Here is a 24,609-nt window from a genome sequence, read left to right as displayed (position 1 = left end):
GAAGGTGTGGTCTTGTTGGAGTGGGTGTGGCCTTAGAGGAAGTGTGTCACTGAGGGGTGGGCTTTGAGGTTTCAGAAGCTCGTGGTAGGCTTCGAGACTCACGTCTTCCTGTTGCCTGAGAAACCAGATGTAGGACTGTGTACTAGCTCTCCAGCACGTGTCTGCCTGTGCGCTGCCAGGCCTCCTGCCGCGACAATGGGATAGACCTATGGAGCCGTCAGCCAGCCCCCCAGCTGTTTTCCGCTGAGAGTTGCTGTGCGAAGGGCGTCTCTTCACAGCAACAGCACTCCGGCTAAAACAGCTGGGGTCCTTGCTCCTAGTTCTGTGTCTACAATGTGGAAGCAGATGTCCATCCCCTAGTCACTGGCTTTATGGTAGAAGCTTTGCCCCAGCCCCTGGCACCCACATCCCAAAACCCAAGCCCCCCTCCCCAATCTCCCTCCAAACCCTGCTGCATCTCGGAAAGCCCGCCAAATGATAGCCCCTCCCCCAGAGATACTCAAGACCAGGGTATTCAAACTGTTCTCGGGGGAGAGAACAGACTTCCTGCTTTTCCAATTTCCCTTTCCCATCTCCTCTCTGGGGGACTGGAAGTCCATCTGGGAGCATTGCAAACATTAAATGTGGGCTTTGTCTAATTTGCTCTGAGTTGGATTGCTGCATCAGTGGAGAGGCTTATTGGGGTGTAGAACTTTTCAACTTGGACCTTAGACTATTATTATTTCATGTGGCAAACAGACTGTGAAATGCTTAAGTGAAGGATCCTGAGTTGGGGAATATTGTTCCTGGCTATCTGGATAGTTACTTGTATTTACAAGAGAATAAAAAGCCGGGTATGTGTGTGGCTCGATGATCAAGCACTGGACTAGAATCCCCAGCAGCTGGTGTGATTATTTACAATGTTTTGTAATGTTAGCGTTTACCAGGACTTAGGTTTCATCTCCAGTACCCAACATAAATAGTAAATAGGTAAAATTAGAAATTGTTTTAGGAGCCAGGTGGAGTGCCTACCAATAAAGAATCAGGAAGAACACAGGACTAAAGGTTTGAGGCTTGAGGGATGGTTCACTTGCTGCTGTCCCGAGGAGGTCTGGAGTTCTGTTCCCAGGACTCAGTATGTGTGGTTCACAACCGCCTACAACTCTAGCTACAGAGCATCTACAGCCTCTTCTGGCCTCTTCCTACAGTAGCCATATTTACACGCATATATCCACCAGTAGACACACATACACACGCCTGTGTGAGTGTCAGATTCCACTATGGGTGACCCCCACCAACCTGTGGTTATGGTTCCTGAGCCGGGAATTGAACTCAAGACCTCTTAAAGAGCAGCCAATGCTCTTGACCACTGAACCATCTCTCCAGTCCCATAAAAGTCCAGTTCAACATCCTTCATTCAGTTCCAGAAATTATGCTATGCTCAAATGAAAAACCAACCTGCGATCCAGATGTCTAGCTTTTCCACACTACTGTCTGAGTCCTGGAGCCTGCCTGACTCTTCCCCTCCCCCCAGCACTAGGAATACAAACAAGTTCTGCTACATCCGGTTGTGTTTGTTTGTCTGAGACAGGGTTTCTCTGTAGCTTTGGAGTCTGCCCTGGAATTTGCACTGTAGACCAGGCTGGCCTTGAACTCACAGAGATCCACTTGTCTGCCTTCCAAGTGCTGGGACTAAAGGTGTGTGCCACCACTGCCTGGTTTACATCCAACTTTTTACATGGTTATTGGGGATCAGGACGAAATTTCTGATACTGTTTGGTGTTGATACTTGAGACACTGATCTATTTTATCTATTGAAGCAGAGGCTCGACTCAGGGGTTGTCTAGGCTGACCCTGAACTATGTAGCCGAGAGCGATGGCCAACTCTTGGTCCCCCTGTCTCCATCTTGCCAGCCCTAGGATTATAGGCATGTGCCACACAGCCAGTTTAACAGGCGTCTTAACATACTGAAATCTGGACCCGTTCCCACCTAGCCCCTTCCCCCAACTTCTCCCCGTCAACATCAAGGGCTCTGTCGATAACCAGGGCTTCAGATACAAAGGTGGGAGTTGTACTGATTATAGAGGGAAGGTGAGTTACATTTAAAAACAGTTCAAATTATTTTGAAGTAGTTTTTAAATTAAGAGTTACTTTTGCTATTGTCATGTGTGTGTATGACGGTGTATGCCTGATACTTGTGGATGCCTTATGGGTGCCCAAAAAGATGGCCGCACTCCATCTTGGCACAAGGACAGGGTTCAACGCTGACAGCAAGTCACAAGACCCAAAGGTCAAAGGATGTTTCAACCGTCTTAGTCTAAATAACAACAGACCTGAATCTGAGGTGTGGCTACTCCTGACCTCAAGGCTAGGGAACAAGAAGTTATAGCTAAGGTGTGGTTACTGACCCCTTAGAATAGAGAGGAAGAAAAGTCTGTTTGTCCCATATACATGAAACTGTGTCCCCTTTTTGGTTAAGGTATATAATAAGCATGTCGAAAAATAAACTCGTGGCATTTCAGTATTGACCGATCTGCCCTCCTGACCATTCATTATTCTGTCTCCCTCTCTTTATTATCTATAGCCTTTCCCTCATCCACACTCCCCCACTCAGGTACGGACTTGGGGCCGCTAGGCTGGCTGGGATTGCAGCCCCGCAAAGACTGCCAGAGGATGGCACTGATATCCCCTGGGGCTGGAGTTACAGACAGTTGTGAGCCCCGAGGGAATGCTAGGAATCAAACTCAGGTCCTCTGGAAGAGCAGCCGGTACTCTTAACTGCTGAACCATCTCTCCAGCCCCTTGTTCTGGTTTTGGAGGAGTTTTGCTTTGTTTTTGAGATCCTGCAGATCAGACTGGAGCCGAGCTCTCCATTTTCAGCATCCCTATACTAGGAACGCCTGTGTGAGACACTGTGCCCACTTTAAAAGCTTTTCAAGGCTCAGGCCTTGGGGACGCAAGTCTTCCAGCGTGTTAGCCACCTGCTGTACTAAAGCCGCACACTCTGTCTGCTATGGCTTCCCACTGCCGGTTTGCAATCACATTTTCCATGAAAATAAAACATTCCCGGATCATTTGTCAAAATATGACTAGGAGTTACGTAAAATTCTTTCTTCTTTTTTCTCCAAATCACTTTCTATTTATTTATTTATTTAGACAGGGTCTACTATGTAATTAGCTGTCTAGCAACTCCCTATGGAGACCAGGCTAGGCTTGAATTCACAGACTCGCCTGCCTCTGCCTCTCCAGTACTGGGGTTAAAGGTGTGCACCCCAAGGCCCTCTTTTTAAGTTTTATTGTTTGTGTTTTGAGACATCTTTTTTTTTTTTAATTACGTATATGGGTGGGGGGGACGGGCCTGAGTGTGGGTGCTGAAGGGAGCCAGAAAAGGGCAGCGGGTGTTTGCGAGCCACCGCTGTGGGTTCTAGGAAGGAAACTCTTGGCTTTTGCAAAGAACAGCGTGTACTTCCAACCTCTAAATCATCTCTCCAGTCCCGAGATTGAGTCCTACACAGATCAAGCCACCGCTCATCCTACCCCCACTTCCAAAGGTCTGGGATTACAGCCGTAGGCTGCCAGGGAATACTGGCTGAGTGGCGAAAGTCTGTGGTTCTATAGGAGAGTGTTCTTGTTTCTTGGAGGATCTGTGTACAGTATTGAAGGCTGAAGTCCTACTGCGATTTACTCTCAGATATTCAAGAAAAGAATTGCATCAGGCTGGAGGTTCCCAACACCCAAATCAGGTAACTACCAATGTCTCTAACTGTAGTTCCAGAAGATCCAATGCCTTCTTCTGGCCTCCTTGGGCACTTGCACTCACACAGACATAAGAAAATAAAAAGAAAAACATGCTGGGTGGTGGCGGCACACGCCTTTAGTCCCAGCAGAGGCAGGCAGATCTCTGTGACTTTGAGGCCAGCCTGGTCTACAGAGCTAGTTCCAGGACAGGCTCCATACAGAGAAACCCTGTCTCGAAAAAACAAAACCAAAAAAAAAAAAAAAAAAAAAAAAAAAAACAAGAAAGAAAAAAGAAAACCAAATCTTTAAAAAAATATTCAACCTCGTATGATGGTGAATGCTTATAACCCCAGGACTCTGGAGGCTCAGTCAGAAACAGTGAGTTGGAGATGGGCCTTCACTTGAGCTTGACCAGAGTTGTCAGACTGATTAGATTACCCAGCATGCAAGAAGCCTTAGGCTCAGGATGGAGGGATGGCATCACTTTCCCAGAGGACCTGACTCCAGTTGCTAGCACCCGGTGTCCAGAGGCTTGCAACAACATGTAACTCCAGCTCCAGAGGGTACACCTTCTTCTATTCTAACCTCTGGGGCCACCTGTACCCATGGGCACGCCCCCATCACAGACAGACAGACAGACAATTAAAAAAAACACACCCCTGCTGGGCATGTGTTTAATCACAGCTCTCAGGAGGCAGAGGCAGGAGGATCTCAGTGAGTTTGAGGGCAGTCTGGTCTACAGAGTGAGTCAGGGTAGCCTGGGCTGCACAGTAAAACTCTAAGTGTGCGTGCGCACGCGCACACACAACCAAAAGTGCACCCTCCACACACATATACACAAAATGCAAGGCAATTTTGGGCCACAAAGTGAAAACTTGTCAAAAAATAAAATAAAGGAAAACAACAGAACACGCAAAAAGAAAACCCACTAAACAAATGTATCATTCCCCCAAACAATGAAGGTCTAAGAAGCCTATTTTGTCAATGGTTGTGTCCCTAGAGTCCAAACAGTGGCTAGAACATACAAGAGACTTGAGGAAGAACTTATCCATTAAATAGGATTGGAAAGCGATGACCCTGTGCAGACAGGCACTTTTTAACCGGCCGCGGAAGGATATCGCACCTGGCCCTCGGTTCGCGCATGCGCACAAGGCCCGGGAAGTGTCAGGGAAGGGGTGGGGCGTTGGAAGTGTCTCGCGGGCACAGGCGGTTGGCTAGAGCGCGAGGTGGGGGCCGACCTAGTGCCTGGGCACGCATGCGCGCTTCGCTTGCCAGGCCGAGGCCGCTCCGGCACGTAAGGATTCTGATGGCGGAGTCCCGGCCTGCGCGTGCGCAGTGGCCGCTGTAGGGCCAGGCCCTCGGGGGCGCATGCGCAGTGCGGGCGGCGGAGGGATTCGAGCCGGGCTTCAGTCCCCGTCCCCCGTCGCGAGCCGAGGCCGCGCGGACCGTGAGGAGCGGCCTGGTTTGCGCGCGCGGCGCGGGCCTCTGGAGATCGCCGACGAGGACGCCAGCCGGGTGGAGGCCAGAGCGGGAGTCGTGTGGGTGAACGGCGGCCGCGAGGCCTGAGACTAACGCCGGGCGGGGAGAGCGCCGCGCCGCGCCGCGCGGTGAGTGAGCGAGCGAGCGAGCGGCCTGAGCGGGGCTCGGGGCCGCTACCCACAAGCCTTTGCGGGGCCCCGAACCCTCCCCCGCGCCTGCGGCCCGCTCGCCGGGCCGGCGCCTCGAACCAGCCCCATCCTTACCCAGCGTGCCCTGGGCGCCCCTCCCCCGCCCTCTGCGGGCCCCTACCCACAGGCCCTTGCGTTTCGCGGGTCGCCTCGCTCTTCCTCGCTTTTTTTTTTTTTTGGGGGGGGGGTCGCATCCTCACCTCTACCCACAGTTCCTTTCGCCCCTGGCACCCCGGGCGCCCCACGTCCACCCCCGGCTTGGTCTCTTCTTCGGATCCCCGCCCCAGTCTCCCGGGGCGCGGCCGGCCGCCCCGAGCGCGCTGCTGCAGGTCTCTGGGTCCCGCGCCTGCTGGTGCCCGCCCTTTGTTTCCCAGCCCCCGCGGGGCGGCGGCGCCCCGGGGTCTCTCCGCCCTCGTCTGTGGTTGGGCCCTCCTGTGCTACAGGCCCCTAACTGTAAGGCTTCTGGTCTCAGGTTTGGCAAGATGACACAGTTTCTGCCTCCCAACCTTCTGGCTCTCTTTGCCCCTCGAGACCCCATCCCGTACCTGCCGCCCCTAGAAAAGCTGCCACACGAGAAACATCACAACCAACCCTATTGTGGCATTGCGCCGTACATCCGAGAATTTGAGGTGAGTACCCCGAGACATGGGGCCTGGGTCCCCAGTGGGAGCAGGCGGCACTTTGGAGTTCAGCTTTTAGACATTTTTTTAGTTGTGTGGTTTATGAGTTGACTTTTCTCGATCTTGTTTTCTGTATTTGTGGGCGTTCTATTTTCATGGATGTTTTTAATTACAATTGAATGTGTGTTATGTGTGGATGTGCGCGCGTGTGCAAACCTGTGAACACCAGGAAACAACTTGAAAGAATCGGATCTCTTTCCAGCTTAGGGGCCCAGGAGATCATGCTGAGTTTCTTAGTTTTGGTGGAAAGAGCCTTAACCTGCAGAAGCATCGTACTAGCCCCTTTTTGGTTTTTGGAGACAGGGTTTTGCTGTGTAATGTAAATGGACAGACCTCCAGACCTCTTAGCTAGTGGCAAGCTCCATTCTCTGACCCTCAGACAGGCTTTATTTGTACAAGCAAGATGTCACTACAGTGTAGCTCAGAGTGGCCTTGATATTGTGCCAGTCCTACTTAGGTTCCCAAATGCTACAATTAATGGGTGTTCAGTTTCAGGACTGGCTAATTTCCTTTATATTTTTTTAAAGACTTACTTATTTTGGATGTAAAATACGTGAAGAAATTAATTATAAAAAAAGAAAGAAATGTAATAAACAATACCTATCAAAAGTTTTTGAAAAGATTATTTTATGTGTATAAGTATTTTCCCTTCATGCACTACATGCATGCTGCTTGCTTGGTGCCATAAATCCCCTGGGATTGAGCTACCATGTGGGTGCTGGGAATTGAACACCTGTCCTCTGGAAAAGCAGCCAGTGCTCTTAACCACTGAGCCATCTCTTCAGCCCATTTTGTCTTGTGTGGATTTTTTTTTGTTTGTTTGTTTTTTAAAGCTTGCAGAGATACGCCTGCTTTGCTCATTGTTCTCAGTTATTGGGATTAAAGACTTTGTCTCCAGTCTTCAAGTTTTCTGTCGTTTGTTTGTTTGGAGACAATTTTTCATGGAGCCTTCGATGGTCTTGATTTCCCTTTGTCAATAAGGCTAGCTGGCCTTGAACTCATAATCCTCTTCTTCCTACTCAAAGCATCAATATACAGGTGTATGCCACTAACCCAGAAAACATATTTCTGATACAGTGATTACATTATCCTTTAGCAAGAGGTGGCAGTAAGATGATACCAGTGGAGAGCTGAGTCACAGAATTTATGTTAAAGGATTTGGCATAGGGTAGTTAGTAAATGTCACATTTGTTATTGTAGTTACTGGTTTTTTTGTTTGTTTGTTTTGTTTTTAGTGATACTAAGAGAATAGTGTTGGTTGGGGAGATGGCTTTGGGTGTAAATATGCTTGTTACCAAGAACCTAAGTTCTGTTCTGAAATCCACAATGTGGAAGGAAAGTCTACATTCTAGCATGTTGTTCTCTGTCCTTTACATGTACACTTTCTCATCTGAATAAAGGTAAATGTAAATAAAGGAAGTTTTGAAAGAGGATAGTATTTCCTAAGGCTGAGCAATGTGTCCTGCAACTAGGAACTTGGGGTTTTGCCTCTGTACTTGTTGGGTTTTTATGACTGAATGCGAATCACTTCAGCTTTTAAGTGTCTGTTCTTTCATTCAGAAAATTTGTCATGCTCGCCATTGGAGCAGACATAAAATGCTGCCATATAACCAGAAGTCTTAGGAGAAACATTCTACCATTGAGTAGAAAAGCCAGTAATAAATAACAGAGAGGTGATTCTTTAGTAAGTAATGTTTGCCTGCCTGCCTTGATGAACCTACACTTGGGAAATATTACTAGCCAATAAACTTGAGTTTAATGGGTACAGCTCAGTGCTGCTCTTTTTGCAGGTCACGGGCCAATTAGTATTTAATGAGAGGCTGGTAAGGATTCCCAGACCTGCTGTGGCCTTACAGGTTGTCTTGCTTTAGAAGTTTACCCTGCCTGCTGTTGTTTCAAACTTATTTCTATCACTTGCATTTGGCTCTCTTAAATCATACTTGGAACTGTGAGAAGTTGCAGAATTCCTGACTTTGGGGGCCATGTACTGTACTTTATATAGTACAGCTATGTTGCAATCTGATGAACAAATATCTACCAGTCATTGTAGATGCTGTTTTGTTTTGAGACAGGGTTTTTCTGTGTAGCCTTAGCTGTCCTGGGACTCGCTTGAGTTCTAGGCCTCCATCTCAGAGATCCACCTGCGTCTCAAGTACCAAGATAAAGGCATGCACCACCCTACCTCTGGTGATTGATGCTTTTCGTAAATATAAGGGAATTGTTTCTGTGTTTTGTTTAAAAGGATCTTCAAAAATGAGAGTTTTCTTTCCTTTTAATTATTCCTAGTAGACATAAAGTTACTTGGGCTGTTCTGGAGCTTACTCTGTAGAACAGACTGGCCTTGAACTCAGACATCTGCCTGCCCCTCTCCCGAGTGCTGGGATTAAAGGCTTGCATCACCAACACCTGGTGGAGATTTTTGTATTGTCCTTGCTACAGACCTTCAGTAGTGTGGTCACCAATGGTCCAGGGAGCATATGTCTTTGAACCACTTTCATCCTCTGCCTTCTGTTTGTACTGGAACTAATTGCATTTGTGGTGTACCTTGCTATTTTCCATCACCTCTCTTGTTCCTAGGACCCTCGAGATGCCCCTCCTCCAACAAGGGCAGAAACCCGGGAGGAACGCATGGAGAGAAAGGTATGTTGCTTTCACCTCTGAGTCTTGTTTTTCAAGACAGGGTCTCTGTGTGTGTCCCTGGCTGTTCTGGAATTCACTGTGTAGGCCATGCTGGCCTTGAACTCACAGACTTCCACCTCCCCTGCCTCCTGTGTCACCACCACCCGGCACCTCTTAGTCTTGGTATATTTTTAGGTGCGCTTTCCCAGATGGTCCCTGCCGTCCGGGTGCCCTGCTTGCACTTACTCTGCTTCTTCTTTGTGTTGGCAGAGACGGGAAAAGATTGAACGGCGCCAGCAGGAGGTGGAGACAGAGCTGAAAATGTGTAAGGTTCTCCCTGCTGTCAGTCTTCCCCTGCAGTCTCTTCCCCTGCAGTCTCATTTTGCCCCTCTTGCCAGGTCATACTTTTTAAAGTTCTTGTATGTCTTACTGATTAAAAAAAATACATTTGAGTGTATTGCCTCTCTGCATGTAGGAGACCAGAAGAAGGCATTGGGTTCCCTGGAACTGGAGTTGGACAGTTAGTTAGTTGTGAGCTGATATGTGGGTTCTAGGAATCAAACCCCAGTTCCTGGAAGAGCAGTCGGTGCCGAGCCATCGCTCCAGCTCCAGTTGATGTAGGCTTTTAACTGGGGTGCGGATACCCCAGTCCCTTATCCCATCTGTAAGGGAGCACATCCTACTGTGTCTCCAGGATAAGGCATGAGGTGATCGGCCAGTTGGTTCTGGCTTTCTCCTTGCCTTCCTGATCCTGGAAGTGGAGATGTTTCACTATTCAGGTGTGGAGGATTTAAGTAGTGCTTGGTAACCAGGCTCAAAAGGGTGAGATCTCAGTGTTTAGTACGTAAAGACTCGTCATTATGTATCTCCATCTATTGCCTTACTGAATCAGTTTTTCTAAACCATGTCCTAGCACTTGTGGGTTATCTCAAGTGTATTTAGTATACATGGCTAATGGGGCATGGAGCTCTGGTTCTTATACTATACCTAGCTAGATGTTCTTTCAAATACTCACATTCCATATTCAAATCACACAATTACCTCCTCCCAATTCCTGTGGGATTCGACCTTCCCTGAGACAAGGCTTTCCAGTTGTTTGTATTCTCTCTCTCTCTCTTTTAATCTGTGTTATGATTCTCTAAAGGAACAGAACTGAGAATAGGGAAAATTTTGTGTGTGTGTGTGTGTGTGTGTGTGTGTGTGTGTGAGAGAGAGAGAGAGAGAATACAATTGATTTATTAGAGTGGCTGTCTCTCAACAGAAAAGCTAAGAGTATATTAGTGTCCGTCCGGTCCCACAAAGTTGGATTCTTAGCTGGTCTTTTCTGATCTTTTGTTCTGTGTTGGGATTCTGAAGAAGTAGATTCTAATAGCAGTGAAAGAATGGCTCAATGACAGAATGGATGAACTTGGCAGGAGCGTGAAGACAGGCAGGCAAAAATTAAGTCATTCATGGTTATGTTGGCTGCCAACAGAAGGTGTGGCCTACGTTTAAGTTGGATCTTTCTTATCTGAAATGATTCAATCCAGAAATCCCCACAGGCATACCCAGCCACTTGGATTTTAGTGGATTCCAGATGTGATAAAGTCTACAACTAGATTAGCCATCTTAACGCCAATATAACTTAACCAGCTTACCACCAAGATCTGTCCTTTCTGCTTGCTAAATGTCACAATGTTAGACACTCATGTCCACTAGTAGCACCCAGGTCCATTTTGGCTTGCAAAGTGCGTCTTGTATACCTGTCCCCCCGCCAAAATCCTTTATGGGGCTTTGTAAGGACAAGTGCTCACCTTTCTCTCCCGCTCTCAGCGTAAAGCCCCTTCTCTTTCTGTCTGTTGAGTTATGCTTTGCACCAGGCATAGAATATGAGACCTGACTTCCTTAAAACATCTTGACAAGGAAAGGTTAGGGGCTGTCAGTAGGGGAAGCATGGACTAAGGTCAGAAGATTCATCAACTAAGCAAGACTTGGAGCTTGATTGGATGGCAGTTTAAATGTGCTGTATGTGTATACAAGTGTCATTCTGAAACAGCCCCAGTTGAAGGATTTATTTAGATGAGGGATTGTAGATAAATTTAGAAATTAGTCATGTTAATAATGATACTGTGCTTACAATGTGTTTAAAAAGTATTAAGAACCAGCATAGCAAGCTCTTGGATGTGACTGAAGATGTCTCCAATTGGGGTGAATGTAGAGATCAATGAAGTTAGGCCCCATCAGGTAATTTCTGGGTGGTTTCTGGGTATGCATTGTGTTTAAAACAGGACAGCATTGATCAGGCCCAATAGGGAGGCTCTTGCTGTTTGTACTGACTAACTTAGAAGCTTGCTTTGCCCTGTCAAAGTCGACAGCTATCCAAGGAGACTCGCTCTGCTGAGCACCTGCACTCCTTCATGTTGTGGACTCCGCGTGATGTCTGCAGCAGGAATGCTCATTGCCATTTTCAAAATTACAAAGTAGTGGCTTGTCAAGGTGGAGTGTCTTATGCAGAGGGGGAGTTATGGGTTTCACATCAGCCCAGTGAAGCTTTCTAGCTTTGAGGCTTCTTGTGGGCTAGTTTCTTTTCAAGGTTCTGACCAGTGAGTGCAAAGGGTGTAGCTGAGTATAGAGGCAAGCGTACCACACACGCACACTTAGTGGTAGGCACTGCCTGTTACTTGCTGTTTTCCAGGTAATGTGTCCTCTCAGGTAGGAGTATTGTTGATTTGGTGGCCTGAGTTTCAACCTTTAGTGCCTTATCAGCCCTGTGGTAAGCAAGAATTTGCACCTCCAATAGAGATGCTTCCCTCTTTTGTGTGCTAAGCACTTCTGGCTGCCCTTCATGGAAGCTCAGTTCTCAGTTGGCTCCATCCACCCTGCAGGCAGCACTGGACATGCTCCCATCGTACCCTACACCTGGTGTTTGGGGTGTGTGTGACCATCTTTACCTTGGTGCCTTTAGACATGTCTCAGCAGCCAGTTTATGGGGTGCTGTGCTCCATGGGACCCAAGCCTTTGTGCACGCACTCTCCTAACTTTATTATTCTAGTGTGCATTCCCATGCCCCCTTATTTCAGGGTTAGTTTTTTCTTTTGAGACGGTTTTGCTTTGTAGCCTTGGCTGTCCTGGGACTCTATAGATGAGGCCGGCTTTGCGTGCTGGGTTAGGGTTGTGTGCCACCAATGCCAAGCTACACAGTCCCTTTGCAAAAGTTGTTGCCCTTGGTTTCTTTTGCTTCATAAAGTGAAATCTATTGAAAGAGAAAGAAAAGGAGATAATAGTATCTATCCATTAACTCCTTGCTCTTCATTCCTCCCAATTATTAACACCCTAGGATTAAACTCTGGCTAAGGCCTCGTGTAGCAGGACAGCTCCTAGGATGAAGTTGAAACTTTGAGGAGCATCTCTTGGGTGGAGATGAAGTTGAAAGTCTTAATGTTTCCCCCCACCCCACAGGGTTTCTCTGTGTAATATCTCTAGCTGTCCTGGAACTTGCTTTGTAAACCAGACCAGGCTGGCCTCAAACTCACAGAGATACATCTGCTTGCTTCTGCCTCCCTAGTACTGGGACTAAAGGCATATGCCATCACAACCTGTGAAAGTCTTAATGTCTTGAGTCCTCTTCTGTTACCATATTAACAGCCATGCCCTTGATGCCCTTGTGATCAAAAGGACCATTGCCGTGGCTGATTGATTGATTGGATTTAGTTTCCATGTTGGTGGGAACATCACTACTGATAACTGAAGAGACATGCTAAATATCAATACCTGTTTCCTGTCAAAAATATGATAAAATAATCTGTCATAAGGACAGTCTGTCTGGACTGATTAAACATGTTTAAAGGCCCCAGTGGAAGTCAGTAGATCTCCTGATGTGTTTTTTAAGATTTACTTAAGTATATGGTGTTTTGTCTGCATGTCTGCCTGCAGGCCAGAAGAGGGCATCAGACCTCATTACAGATGGTTGTGAGCCATCATGTGGTTGCTGGCATTGAACCCAGGATCTCTAGAAGAGCACATAGTGCTCTTAACCCCTGAGCCATGTCTCCAGCCCCTTTCTTTGTTTTTGTTTTTTGAGAAAGGGTTTCCCTGTGTAACAGCTCTGGCTGTTCTGGAACTCCCTTTGCAGACCAGGCTGGCCTCAAACTCAGATCCATCTGCCTCTGCTTCCTGGGTGCTGGGATTAAAGGTGCTACCAGTGGTTGATAGATTCTGAAGACTTAATCCCTGGGTGGCCACATGGAAGGTAATTCTCTATTTATACCACTTGGTCCTGGTCATTTTAGTTAGCACTAGCCCAGAGTCCTACCATAGGCCGTAGGATATAGAGAAGGAAAACAAAAAAAACAAAACAAAAAAAAAAAAAACCTATCCTGGGCTGACTTGACTGACTTACTTTCTTTTTGAGACAGAGTCTCACTGTGTAGCTTGACTGGCCTGGAACTCAGTCTGTAGGCCAGGCTGAGTTTTGCTTGCCTCTGTGCCCTATGTGCTGGAATTAATTCATGGGCCATCACACCCAGTTTACCTGTACTGTTGCTTAGTCTTAGATCCGAGACTACGGTGTCACACTTTCCCCTGGCTGTGGTTGCAGTCTGTCTTACGAGTGAGTGGCAGTATGCTGTATATATTAGGGAACAAGATAGCTTGAGTCTTTTTCCAGAGAGGTCCCATAGACCTCACCTTTTACTGGGAACGACTGACCAAAGTCCATAGTTTTAGTTTAGTTTTTGTTTTCCGAGGCAGCTTTGAAGGCTGTCCTGGAACTCCCTCTGTAGACCAGGTTGGTCTCAAACTCACAAAGATCCACCTGCCTCTGCCTCCTGAGTGCTGGGATTACAGGCGTGTGCCTGGCTCAAAGTCCACAGTTCTAAAATGGCATCTTGGTCTGCCACATCCTATCTATTTAATCTGATTTTCACCCCAGCAGCTTTTTTGCCCTCATCTGTCAACCACTCTAGAAAAGCTGTCTAGCTTTGCTGAAGCCAAACCCAAGTAGGGTGTGTAATCAAGCTTGCCAAGTCGTGGCGAGCTTGTCTTTCAGAAGGGGCCCTACTTAGTTCCGTCTTCATGTCTTTATAGTGTGCACATTTCTTCTTACCAAGACGATGGACACTATGTACTTACAAGTTTCTCTCCTCCTGGTACAGGGGACCCTCACAATGATCCCAATGCTCAGGGTGATGCCTTCAAGACTCTGTTTGTGGCTAGAGTGGTAAGTACCCATCCTGGCCCGGGGACTTGGGCTGCTGAGAATTGGGTCTATCTAGTCTTGGGCTGTTTAAGGACTTTGGAACAGTGTGCTTTCCCATTTAACTTAGCTTTGTCTCCTGTAGAACTACGACACGACAGAATCTAAGCTTCGGAGAGAGTTTGAGGTGTATGGACCCATCAAAAGAGTGAGTAGGTTGGGTGGAGGTTTGAGTTGGGGGTATTTGGAGGAGGGAGCAGTAGCCTGAAGAGAGGAAGATGGCTGGGTTCCCAACCTGGGGATGGATGGTTCACATCTTTTCAGGGTCTAGGTTTATTTCCTTTGGTATCAGAGGTAACATTGGGCCCAGCAGTGGTGGCGCAGACCTTTAATCCCAGCACTCAGGAGGCAGAGGCTGGTGGATCTCTGAGTTCTAGGATAGCCAGGTACACGCAGAAACCTTGTCTTGGAGAAAGAAAAAAAAAGGTAACATTTAGCAATGAGTTCTTCTGGATTTAAAGCACAGGTTGTCAGCCTTCCACTTGGAGAGGAAACTGGCCCACTAAGGTTATAGGTTAAGTCTAGCTGGGTTTTTGTTTTTTCGAGACAGGGTTTCTCTGTATAGCTTTGGAGGCTGTTCTGGAACTTGCTCTGTAGACCAGGCTGGCCTCGAACGCACAGAGATCCACCTGCCTCTGCCTCCCGAGTGCTGGGATTAAAGGCGCCACTGACACCCAGCTTTTTTTGAGGCAGTCTGTTGAATCCAAAGCTGCTCTCAAATTTAACCATTAAAGCTTTGAATGGTCTTGAACTCCAGTCCTCTTGTCTTCACTGCCTAAGACCTTCATTAGTTGCTTCCTTTTCTTCTGTCTCCAGGACTAGAGTTTAAGCTCCAGACAGCAATATACAAGCTAAGCAAGCATTGTACCTGAAACTGTATCCCCAGCCCTGGTATAAATGGTGCTGTGTTTGTTTATTTAAAAAGTTATTTATGAGAGTCCCTTTGCCTGCTTGTGTACTACATTAGTGCCTGGTGTCCAAGGAGGCCAGAGTCCCTGGGGTTGCTGGGAACCACACCCAGGTCCTCTGCAAGAACAGGAAGTGCTCTGGTTAACCACTGAGCCCTTTTTTTATTTTATCTTTTGTTCTGTTTTGTTTTTTCAAGATAGGGTTTCTGTGTTGCTCTGGCTGCCCTAGAACTCTATGTAGACCAGGCTGTTGTTGAACTCATACCTGCCTCCGCCTCCTGAATGCTGAGATTATATGCTTACACCACTACCATGTATATTCGGGGTCTTTAGAGGCTAGGCGGCATTGGATTCCCTGGATCTAGAATTACATATGACCATGAGCTGCCATGTGGTTGTCAGGAACCAAACTTGGCTCCTCTGATTTCATTGGGGAAGGAGGTAGGGCTGGTGTGTGGAGATCAGAGAACCACTTGTGAGGTGGATTTTCTCTTCCCATTTTTTTCCTTCTCCAGGATTTTTCTCCTAGAGGTCAAACTCGATCAATTCACCGGATTTTAATCTTTTAAGATGAGCTTTTGACCCTCCTATCTGCCCCCAGAGTGCTGGGGTAACAGCAGGGTTACAGCCACATTGTCTCCCCATCCTGGGGGGTGAACATCAGGGCTTCATGAATCTTCTTTTAAATTATGTTTTACATTCCAATCCCAGTTCCCCCTCCCTCCTCTCCTGCTTCTCCCACTTACCCCCACCCCACTTCCCATCTGCTCAAAGAGAAAGGCCTCCTGTGGGAAGTTTTAGTCTGTCCTGTCGTCTTGTTGGAGCTTCATGAATCTTAAGTCTACCAACTAATCTACATCAACAGTCCTGGAACTCACTCTGTAGACCAGGCTGGCCTCGAACTCACAGAGGTCCGCCTATCTGCCTCCCAAGTGCTGGGAGCCACCACCATCTGGCTCTGTTTAGATTTTTTTATTTGTTAAGTAAGACAGGGTCTCACAGGGCATGGAAGATAGCCATATCTCATAAACAAACAAAATAGGGTCTCGCTGTTATCAGACTTTTCCTCCTCCCCCTCTTCCTCCTCCCTTCTTTTTCTCTCTATATTTTTTTTTTCAGATTTACTCACGTGCTACTCACGTGCCTTTTGCCTGTATATAGGTACACCAGGTGTATACAGTGTCATTGCTTTGGAATTGGAATTAGAGACTTGTTAGCTCTAATTCCAATTCCTGGGTTCCATCAAGAGCTGAAAATGCTCTTGACTCCTGAGGAGTGGTTTATCCAGCCCCTACCAGCTTCTGTTTTATTTTGAAATGTCTTACTAATTATCCAAAATGGCCTTGAACTTGCTGTGTAGCTAAGGGAAACCTGTTAATTTTATATAATCAACAGATGTTACTGCTATATGGCAGAGTTAGGTACCTATGACAGGATGTGTTATGTGGCCCTCAATCTGGGGTCTCTGCTGCCTGGTGTAGTGCCTTTAATTTCAGTACTCCGGGGTGGGGGTGTGTGTGTGAGAGAGAGAGAGAGACACTCTAAGCAGATGTACCTCTTGAGTTCTAGGGCAGCCTGATAAACCTAACAAAGTCAGGCTAGCCAAGGTTAGTGAGACTTGTTTCCAAAAAGAGAAAGGGAGACAGTATGGGAGCATGCAGGAAAAACAGAAGGGAATCAGGGAGAAACACTAATTGGTTATCTAGTAACCACATGGTCAGCCGTGAAAACATACAGTATTTACAGATGCGCGCGTGCGCGCGCGCGCACACACACACACACACACACCATTAACAATAGGCCATGAGAGCTGAAGATATGCATCAGTGGTTAAGAGCAGTGGCCTGTCTTCCCGAGGTCCTGTGTTTAATTCCCAGCAACCATGTGGTGGCTCACAGTTATCTTACAATGGGATCAGTCTCAAAAAATTATTCAAGGCTGGGCGTTGGTATGGTGGTAAGGTTGAGACTGGCCTGGGTTACAGAGTGAGGTCTGTACTGAGAAACAAAGATAGAAAACAGATGCTGAGCAAAGCTTTGATATCAAAACTCATTTTGCTCTGTGCCTTATTTTCCTCTGCTGGGAGACAAAGTAAGACCTGACGCTCATGATGGACACAGCTGCTTAGGCCAGGATGGGCCCTCTGGCCTGTCCCTGATCCCTGAGTCTCATGAGCTGGTTCTTCTCGCCTCCCCACCCTGCCCTTTGAGGCCTGATGGAATCTGGCTTTGGCAGCCTAGAATCTCAGTTGGCTTTTGAAGATTACAGGTTGTAGAGTTAGTCTTTGTTTCCTGAGCAGGCTTCAGACATTGACCTTATCCATCCATGAGTGGGCAGACAATGATGTGGATGGAGGGCTAGTCATCCCTTGGGCACCTGCTCAAATAGCATTATCTCCCAGAAGTCTTACCTGTTTTGCCTCACCCCTGTGTCCCAGTGTTCTGTCTGAATCCTGGTTCCCTGTACTCAAGACTCCTGTGTCACTGGCATGTGGAGAGGGCCCAGAAGCTTTGCTTGGCCTTATATGGCCTTTCCAGTGTAGCCACATGCTCTCTCATCTCTGTTCTGTCCTGCAGGGGCCTCCAGCCTACCTGCCTTCTCGTTCGTGTGTGTGTGTGTGTGTGTGTGTGTGTGTGTGTGTGTGTGTGTGTGTGTGTTAGAGTGTCCCTCGGCCCAAGCCTGTGTAATGGGGTGGGCGGGACCACCCTGAACTGAACCTTGTGGCATTGACTGCCTTCTACCTGCCCCACAGATCCACATGGTGTACAGTAAGCGCTCTGGGAAACCCCGTGGTTACGCCTTCATCGAGTATGAACATGAACGAGACATGCACTGTGAGTGCCTGTGCCTTTACCTTTCCTTCTGACCCTCTCACCTCTGCTTCCCGGCCTCTCCCCCGTCGTCTGTTCCCTCCCCGCCATACCTCACTTTAGCATTGTCTCTTCTCCCTCTGTTTCTGATATATCTTTTTTTTTTATATATATACACGTGTTTTTTAAAAATCAAAAACCAAAATCCCCCACAACGTGTGTGTGAGCCCAGGGAGGTAAGTGTCACACGTTGAACCTCGGGCCAGGAAGGCACTGGGTGAGGTATGGGGCTGCTGGACGTGGGGGGAGGTGTCGGATTTGGGGATCTTATCCCCAAAAGGCCTCCATTGGAGTTGGAGGCCACCAGGTTGGAGTGACAGCTGGCCTTTGAACCAGCCCTTTCCTCCCCCCAGTAGAACTGGACTGGGCCACCCGACCCTCCACCTCCTTACCCCAGGCCCCACCCAGTTCTCATCAAGCAGTGATCTGGTGGGCGTGTTTAGCACCCACCTCCACAGCGACAAAGCCCCATTGAGGCTGCGCGGCGTCCACTTGGGCAGGGCTGGGTGGGTGGGGGTGGGCAGGGCTGCGGCGTGTCCAGGGGCCGCCGTATTAATTGACTGTTCTTATTGTCACTGCAGCCACCACGCAGCTGGCTTGCAGCTGATGCTTACGCTCCCCTTACAACACCTCAGTGTATGGTTGGTATAAGGGTTTGTATCATGGGTAAGATCACAGCACCGCACACCAGCCCAGCTTAGCCAGGCAGCTTAGGAACAGCGAGGCCTCCCTTCCCACCCTAGTCACCCTTCAGTCCCCCTTACCCACAGCCCTTTCCTCATTTGGGTGCCCTCCACCCCCTTTCTCTGATAATGTCACTGACCCCAGGGGGAGGGTGGACCTCGGCGAGAGAGGCCTTGCCTCTGTCCGTAGTCGGGCTCCACCCAGCCCCTAGTAACCTGGGGCCACGTTGGCAATCCTCAAGTTGGGGTATTCTGGGCCAGGGCTCTGTGTGGAGCCCTTCAGCCTGACCCTCACTCCTATGACTTCTCTGGGGTTGTCACCGTAGTGGTCTTGGAGAGACTCTGGCTTGTAGTTTGGAGTGCTGTGTCCCTTCTATCTTCCTTGGCGTGGTGGGGCCTCTTGAAGGCAACTGACGCTCAGTGCCTGAGCTCCCCAAAGTGCATGGGTTTGGGTTTGGGGAATGGGAGGGTGGAACAGGCGTCAAACAATGAAGGTGTGGCAGTTTTTATTGACCCTGTACTGAGGCGGAAGAGAGGGAAAGAGAGAGAAGCCTAGACTGACACATCACATGGTCTTGTTGCTGTTCTCTGGGTTGGGCCTCTCCTGGGATTTGGGATGGGGAACCTGAGCAGGGTTCCTGTACTTGACTGACCTCAGTTCTCAAGTTCCCTCCCCTCTCTCTCTACTCTGGGATTGGGGGCCAATCGGCCCCTCCTGGAGCATGGGAAGCACCCCATTTCCTGGATCCCAGGGGTGTCCCCTGGGTGCCAGCCTCAGCTGCTGCCACTAGTGGGCGGGCATGTGGAATTGGCGGTGGAAAAGCCTGGCCCCAGTACTGAGAGCTGGGCCTGTGCATAGCGGAGTGTGACTTCTTAGGTAGTGGTGATGCTGCAGGTGCTTTGAGGCCTCGAGGCCTGATGTTTAAGGTCAAGCAGGGCAGACCCAGCCCAGGCTCAAGTCATCCCTCTGTGAGGCTCTCAGGCCCCTTTGCTTCCTTTATCCACCTGTCTTTAGGTGATGTGGGAATAGAGTCTCCCTCTCAGGGCTCCCAAGACTTGGCTACCTTCCCTGTAGCTTTAGCTACCCCCATGGTGGTGGGTGTGGGGTCTGTGTGAGTGCTCAGGTAAGCTTGGGGTCTCCAGGTAAGCGTCCCGTGTCCCACCCCCACCCCCGGGAAGCCCGCCTCCTCGCCAGGCCCCCAGGAGTTGCCGAGCCCCCCCCATCCCGCTCGGTTTGGACACCCGCAAGGCCGGCATCGGTAAATGGCACCTTTTTCTCTTCCTCTGGTTTTTATTGGGGGGGAGCGGGCAGGGTTGGGGCAGGGTATTGTGGTTGGTGAGCACAACCCTGAGGCCAGGGCTGGGGCCTGCACAGGGTCTTTTTGGCCTTCTTACCATCCCCGCCTGATCACAGGCCTGGACTCTGGCCTTCCCACTCTGTCCTATGCTCCTTAACTTCCCTGAGGGCTCATGCTGGGCTGTGTGCCCTGCTGGCCATGGAGCTTGGCCTGGAGGACAGAGCTGGCCAGGCTAGGTGATGGCAGGGTCAGTCTGCTCAGGTAAGGCAGGGATTCTGAGTAGCACGGCACATGTACCTCTGGGCCCAGCCAGGGTCCTTGGAGGCCCTTGGGGAGCTCAGCACCCACCTCTATCTGTCCCTGCCAGTTCCTTACAGTCTCCACTCCTGTTCATTTCTGTTCTGATGTCTGTTTCCTCGCACTGACCTCCCAATGAAAACACAGAAAAAAAGGAAAACTGGTGTGGCCTGGGTGTGGAGGGGCCTAGCCAGCCTCCTGCCCAGCATGGTGTCTAGGGTGCATGCCTGGGTGTGGAGGGGCCTAGCCAGCCTCCTGCCCAGCATGGTGTCTAGGGTGCATGCCTGGGTGTGGAGGAGCCCTCCCCACAGCAGAGGCCAGCATTCAGCTAACCTCCAGTTTCTTTGCAGCAACTTTGGCCGCCCTGGCAGGAGGGGGCTGCTCCATCATATGGGAGTTGGGGGTGGCCAGGGTGACTATCTGCCCCCCAATGGCAATTGGGGGTGCCACGGAGGAATAGGGGGCTGGATGGAGCAGGCCCTTCGGGGTGGGGCGAGGGCTGTCTGGCTGTTGGTTGCCTGGCTGACTGGTGGGAGTGTGAGTGTGTGTGTGCAGATGGGGTTTGAGGGGCAGGGATGCTGTTGCGTGGATCCTTGTCTGACTAGAGCCCCTTCTGGGGAATCCCCCCTCCCCCACATCTGTTGCAGCCGCTTACAAGCATGCAGATGGCAAGAAGATAGACGGCAGGAGAGTCCTTGTGGATGTGGAGAGGGGCCGGACTGTGAAGGGCTGGAGGCCCCGGCGGCTAGGTGAGTACCCTGTGTCCCTGGGCCTGTGTTTGTGGGTCATTCTGCTTTCATTCTCCCCAACCCACATGCTGCCTCGTCCCCTCTGCCTCCAGCTTGTCTTCTCTTGTCCTCTGCATGGCTCTAGACACTGGGATACATACAAACACCTACGCATGAGCATCCATGCTACCCTGGTCTTTCCTCTGCATTGGGAGTAACTTCAGGACTGACCTCAGCCACCTTGCGCCCAATGTACTTGCTATCACAGGCTAGGTTTGAGGGTGTTTGCTCTTGTTTTCACTGATGGTTTCTTCATTCGCTCTCAGTTTCTAACTTCACATCTGGAGCAAGAGAGCAACAGCCTGTGTGTGCTCTGACCTTACATCTGTCCCTACATGCTGCCTTTGTAGTTGTCACTGGCCATCTCTGTCAGGGTTCTTACTATGGCAAATCTGGAGATACATTGAAGGGTTTGAAGCCTGAGGACAGGAAGGACGTACTGATGCAGGGCTCTTGTCTCAGTCCCGGGCCCATGATGTCAATGGATCCTCACCAAGGGGGCTTTGAGGCTAGATGTTGAGAGATTGTGGACAATCTAATGGCTAAGTATTAGGCTCTGCCTGGGATGCAGGTCTTGTGTGCTAGGTCACTCTTTGTCTTGAGCGGTATTACATGGCTTTGCTTTCACCTGTGCTGAGTTGACTTAGCACCCCAACCCCCAGAGGCCCCCAGTTCTTAGAAAAAGAATGAGTACTTGAGAATTTGTGCTGTGCTGGGAGAGTCCTGAAATGTCAGCAGCAAGCCAGTTGTCTTGGTGTACAGACTGCTGAGAATGTGATAGTTTGGTGATGGGAGATGCCATTCTGTATATATGTTTCTCATACTGGTTAATGAATAAAGCACTGTTGGCCAATAGGAAAGGAAGGTAGGAGGGACTAGGAGACAAGGAGGAAAGAGGAAGTAGTAGGGAGGAGTCAAGATGGAGAGTCTGGAGAAAGCAGAATGCCGGCCGGCTCCCCGGTAAGAGAAGACCACGTGAAAATACATAGATCAGCAGAAATGGGTTAATAATTAAGACAGCTAGCCGATAAGAAACTAGTAACTGGCCAACAGCATAATATCAAATACAGAATCTCAGTGTGTTAATTGGGGCTGGCGCGGCGGCGGGACAAGACCAGCGGCAGAAGGAAAAACCTAACTCCTTACAGTTTGATTCACTCACAGGCAGACATGTAACCTTTGTGAAAATTCGCATCACTTTTCCATCTGAAGTGTATAGCAGTTTTATTACTTGAGTGTGGTTCTGAGAAAGGGTCTCTCATGAAGCCCATGAAGATCCATCCTCCTGCCATACTCTTCTGAGTTCTGAAATTATATGTCTGGCTCTTTATTTTTAAAGAATGAGATGTCTCGCTGGGCGTTGGTAGCACACACCTCTAATCCCAGCACTGGGGAGGCAGAGACAGGCAGATCTCTGTGAGTTCGAGGCCAGCCTGGTCTACAGAGTGAGTGCCAGGACAGGCTCGAAAACAATACAGAGAAACTCTGTCTCAAGAAACAAACAAACAAAAAGAATGAGATGTTTGTTCCGTTAATTTTGGACTAGAGTGGTAGAGGGTAGGCGCTCACCTCAGTGTGCAGAGAGAGAGTGTGTGTTGTTTTTTTTTTTTTTTTAAAGATGCTGTTGACATCCTCTTATTTGATGGCCTAGCCCATTGTTAAGTTGTGATCCGGCAGCTGAAAGTCTGGGTCCTGCTTTGTAGTAGTCCAGCCTGTTACCTTTCCTAGTTTAACAGCCTGGCATGTGGCTGACCTCTACCCTCTCCTGTGTGAAGCTCATCCTCTCTGAACCCTCTTCAAGTGGGTGGTGCAGGAGACCACAGACATGTGAGGGGCCTTCCTTGCTAAGTCACTGGGAGCAAAGGCTCATGAGTGGGCACCCACTTGAAAGGAACCTTAGTGGCATTGGTCAGGTGGTCAGGTACATACCACCTTTCTAGATCAAGCGTTAAATCTTCAAATTCAGCAAAGTCCCTCTTTTTGTAGCATATCAGGGTCTGAAGGGGCGTGGTTGTGGTTTCTTTGCACAGTTGGTGAGCTTGAAACCAGCCTGACAGGTGCATAGGGTGTTGATGAGGGCAGGATCTGAGTTGGTGCTTTGAGGCCTACAGGAAAGTAGACACTAGAGACTCGGGGAAGATAAATGTAAGGTTTACGCTGTGCCTGTTGTGGGGAGCAGGGCAGCTAAGGAGGCTGGAAATGAAGGGTCTCTGGGAAGCGGGTGTGTGTGTGTGTGTGTGTGTGTGTGTGTGTGTGTGTGTGTGTGGTCTCCTAGCTATCTTTTCTTTGAGAACAAGGTCTCACTGTGTAGCCTTGGCTGGTGTAGGGCTCATTGTGTAGACCAGGCTGGCCTCACACTCAAGATAACACCTGGCCCTGTCTTCCCGAGTATGGGACTGAAGAGGTGTAACTCCATGCCTAGCTTCTTCCAGCTTTCCTTTCCAGCCACACTTTGGACTTTGTGCACAAAAGTACAAGTTGCTGGTGAGGTAGACTAGCTTGGGAGCTATGAAGGCTCTTGTTAAGGCGTCTCTGAGCTCTAGCACCTCGTGAAAGCCTGTCACGAAAACAGGCTATTCTGTGACACAGGGACATGGGAATGATTGGCATGGACTGTGCCCATAGCAATCACAAGAGGTATTTGGTTTTTGTCAGCTACTTAGGAGCCCCCTCTCAAATTGCCATTTGTACTCTGTTCCCACTGACCTTTGTGTTCCTTTGCTTGACCCGTAGGAGGTGGCCTTGGTGGTACCAGGAGAGGTGGGGCAGATGTGAACATCAGGCATTCAGGCCGGGACGACACTTCCCGATATGATGAGAGGTAAGGTTGGGCACCTGGTTTCTTGGGACAGAGCAGTCATGGGGCACCCTGCACACATGCTAACCTCATGTAGGCCGGGCCCCTCCCCGCTTCCACACAGGGACCGGGACCGGGACCGCGAGCGGGAGCGCAGAGAAAGAAGCCGAGAGCGAGACAAGGAGAGAGAGCGAAGACGCTCCCGCTCTCGGGACCGGAGGAGGCGCTCCCGGAGTCGAGACAAAGACGAGAGGCGCCGCTCCAGAGAGAGGAGCAAGGACAAGGACCGAGACCGGAAACGACGAAGCAGTCGGAGTCGGGAGCGAGCGCGCAGGGAACGGGAGCGAAAAGAGGAGCTTCGAGGTGGTGGAGGCGGCGGCGGCGGCGGCGGCGGTGGTGGCGGCGACATGGCTGAACCCTCTGAAGCTGGTGATGCAGCTCCTGATGATGGGCCTCCTGGAGAGCTTGGCCCCGACGGGCCTGATGGCCCAGAGGAGAAGGGCCGGGATCGAGACCGGGAGCGACGTCGGAGCCACCGGAGTGAGAGGGAACGCCGCCGGGACCGAGACCGGGATCGGGATCGAGAGCACAAACGGGGGGAGCGGGGCAGTGAGCGGGGCAGGGATGAGGCCCGGGGTGGGGGTGGCAGTGGTCAGGACAATGGGCTGGAAGGGCTAGGTAGTGATGGCCGAGACATGTACATGCAGGCAGAAGGTGGTGACGGGTACATGGCCCCAGAGAATGGCTACCTGATGGAGGCAGCACCCGAATGAAGAGGCTCCGTTTTGTGGACATGCTCCTGCTCTGCTCCTGCCTTCCTAGCCTTCCCACCATGGCTTATCCTCTGAGGGTAGAGGGGTTTTGTTTTTTGTTCTGGTCCCTTGATTTAAAAATAAAATTAATTTCCTGTTGATAATGGGCACTTGGCGTATTACTGCACTTGCTCTGTTCCCGGAAGGCTGTCCCTTCATATGTCCCGCCCACCAGTGCACATGTGGGACATGAAGCAGGGGCTGTGCCCCAGACCAGGACTGCTTAGCAGGTGGAACGG

General features: G+C 49.6%; 1 protein-coding gene across 1 annotated transcript; it reads left to right on the top strand.

The window, feature by feature from the left end:
* Positions 1–5,217: 5,217 nt before the first annotated feature.
* Snrnp70 (small nuclear ribonucleoprotein U1 subunit 70) lies at positions 5,218–24,480 on the top strand. The gene is made up of 10 exons (XM_051174389.1): positions 5,218–5,325; positions 5,858–6,014; positions 8,643–8,705; positions 8,955–9,009; positions 13,817–13,881; positions 14,003–14,065; positions 17,578–17,659; positions 20,621–20,722; positions 23,495–23,582; positions 23,656–24,480. The coding sequence occupies exons 2-10, from the start codon at positions 5,868–5,870 to the stop codon at positions 24,329–24,331; spliced, it is 1,341 nt and encodes a 446-aa protein (XP_051030346.1). The 5' UTR covers positions 5,218–5,325; positions 5,858–5,867; the 3' UTR covers positions 24,332–24,480.
* Positions 24,481–24,609: the final 129 nt, after the last annotated feature.

This window comes from Phodopus roborovskii, unplaced genomic scaffold, assembly GCF_943737965.1.
Source record: "Phodopus roborovskii unplaced genomic scaffold, PHOROB, whole genome shotgun sequence".
NCBI lineage: Eukaryota > Metazoa > Chordata > Mammalia > Rodentia > Cricetidae > Phodopus > Phodopus roborovskii.
The sequence above is the reverse complement of the archived record's forward strand: the minus strand, read 5'-3'. Positions and strand labels throughout refer to the sequence as shown.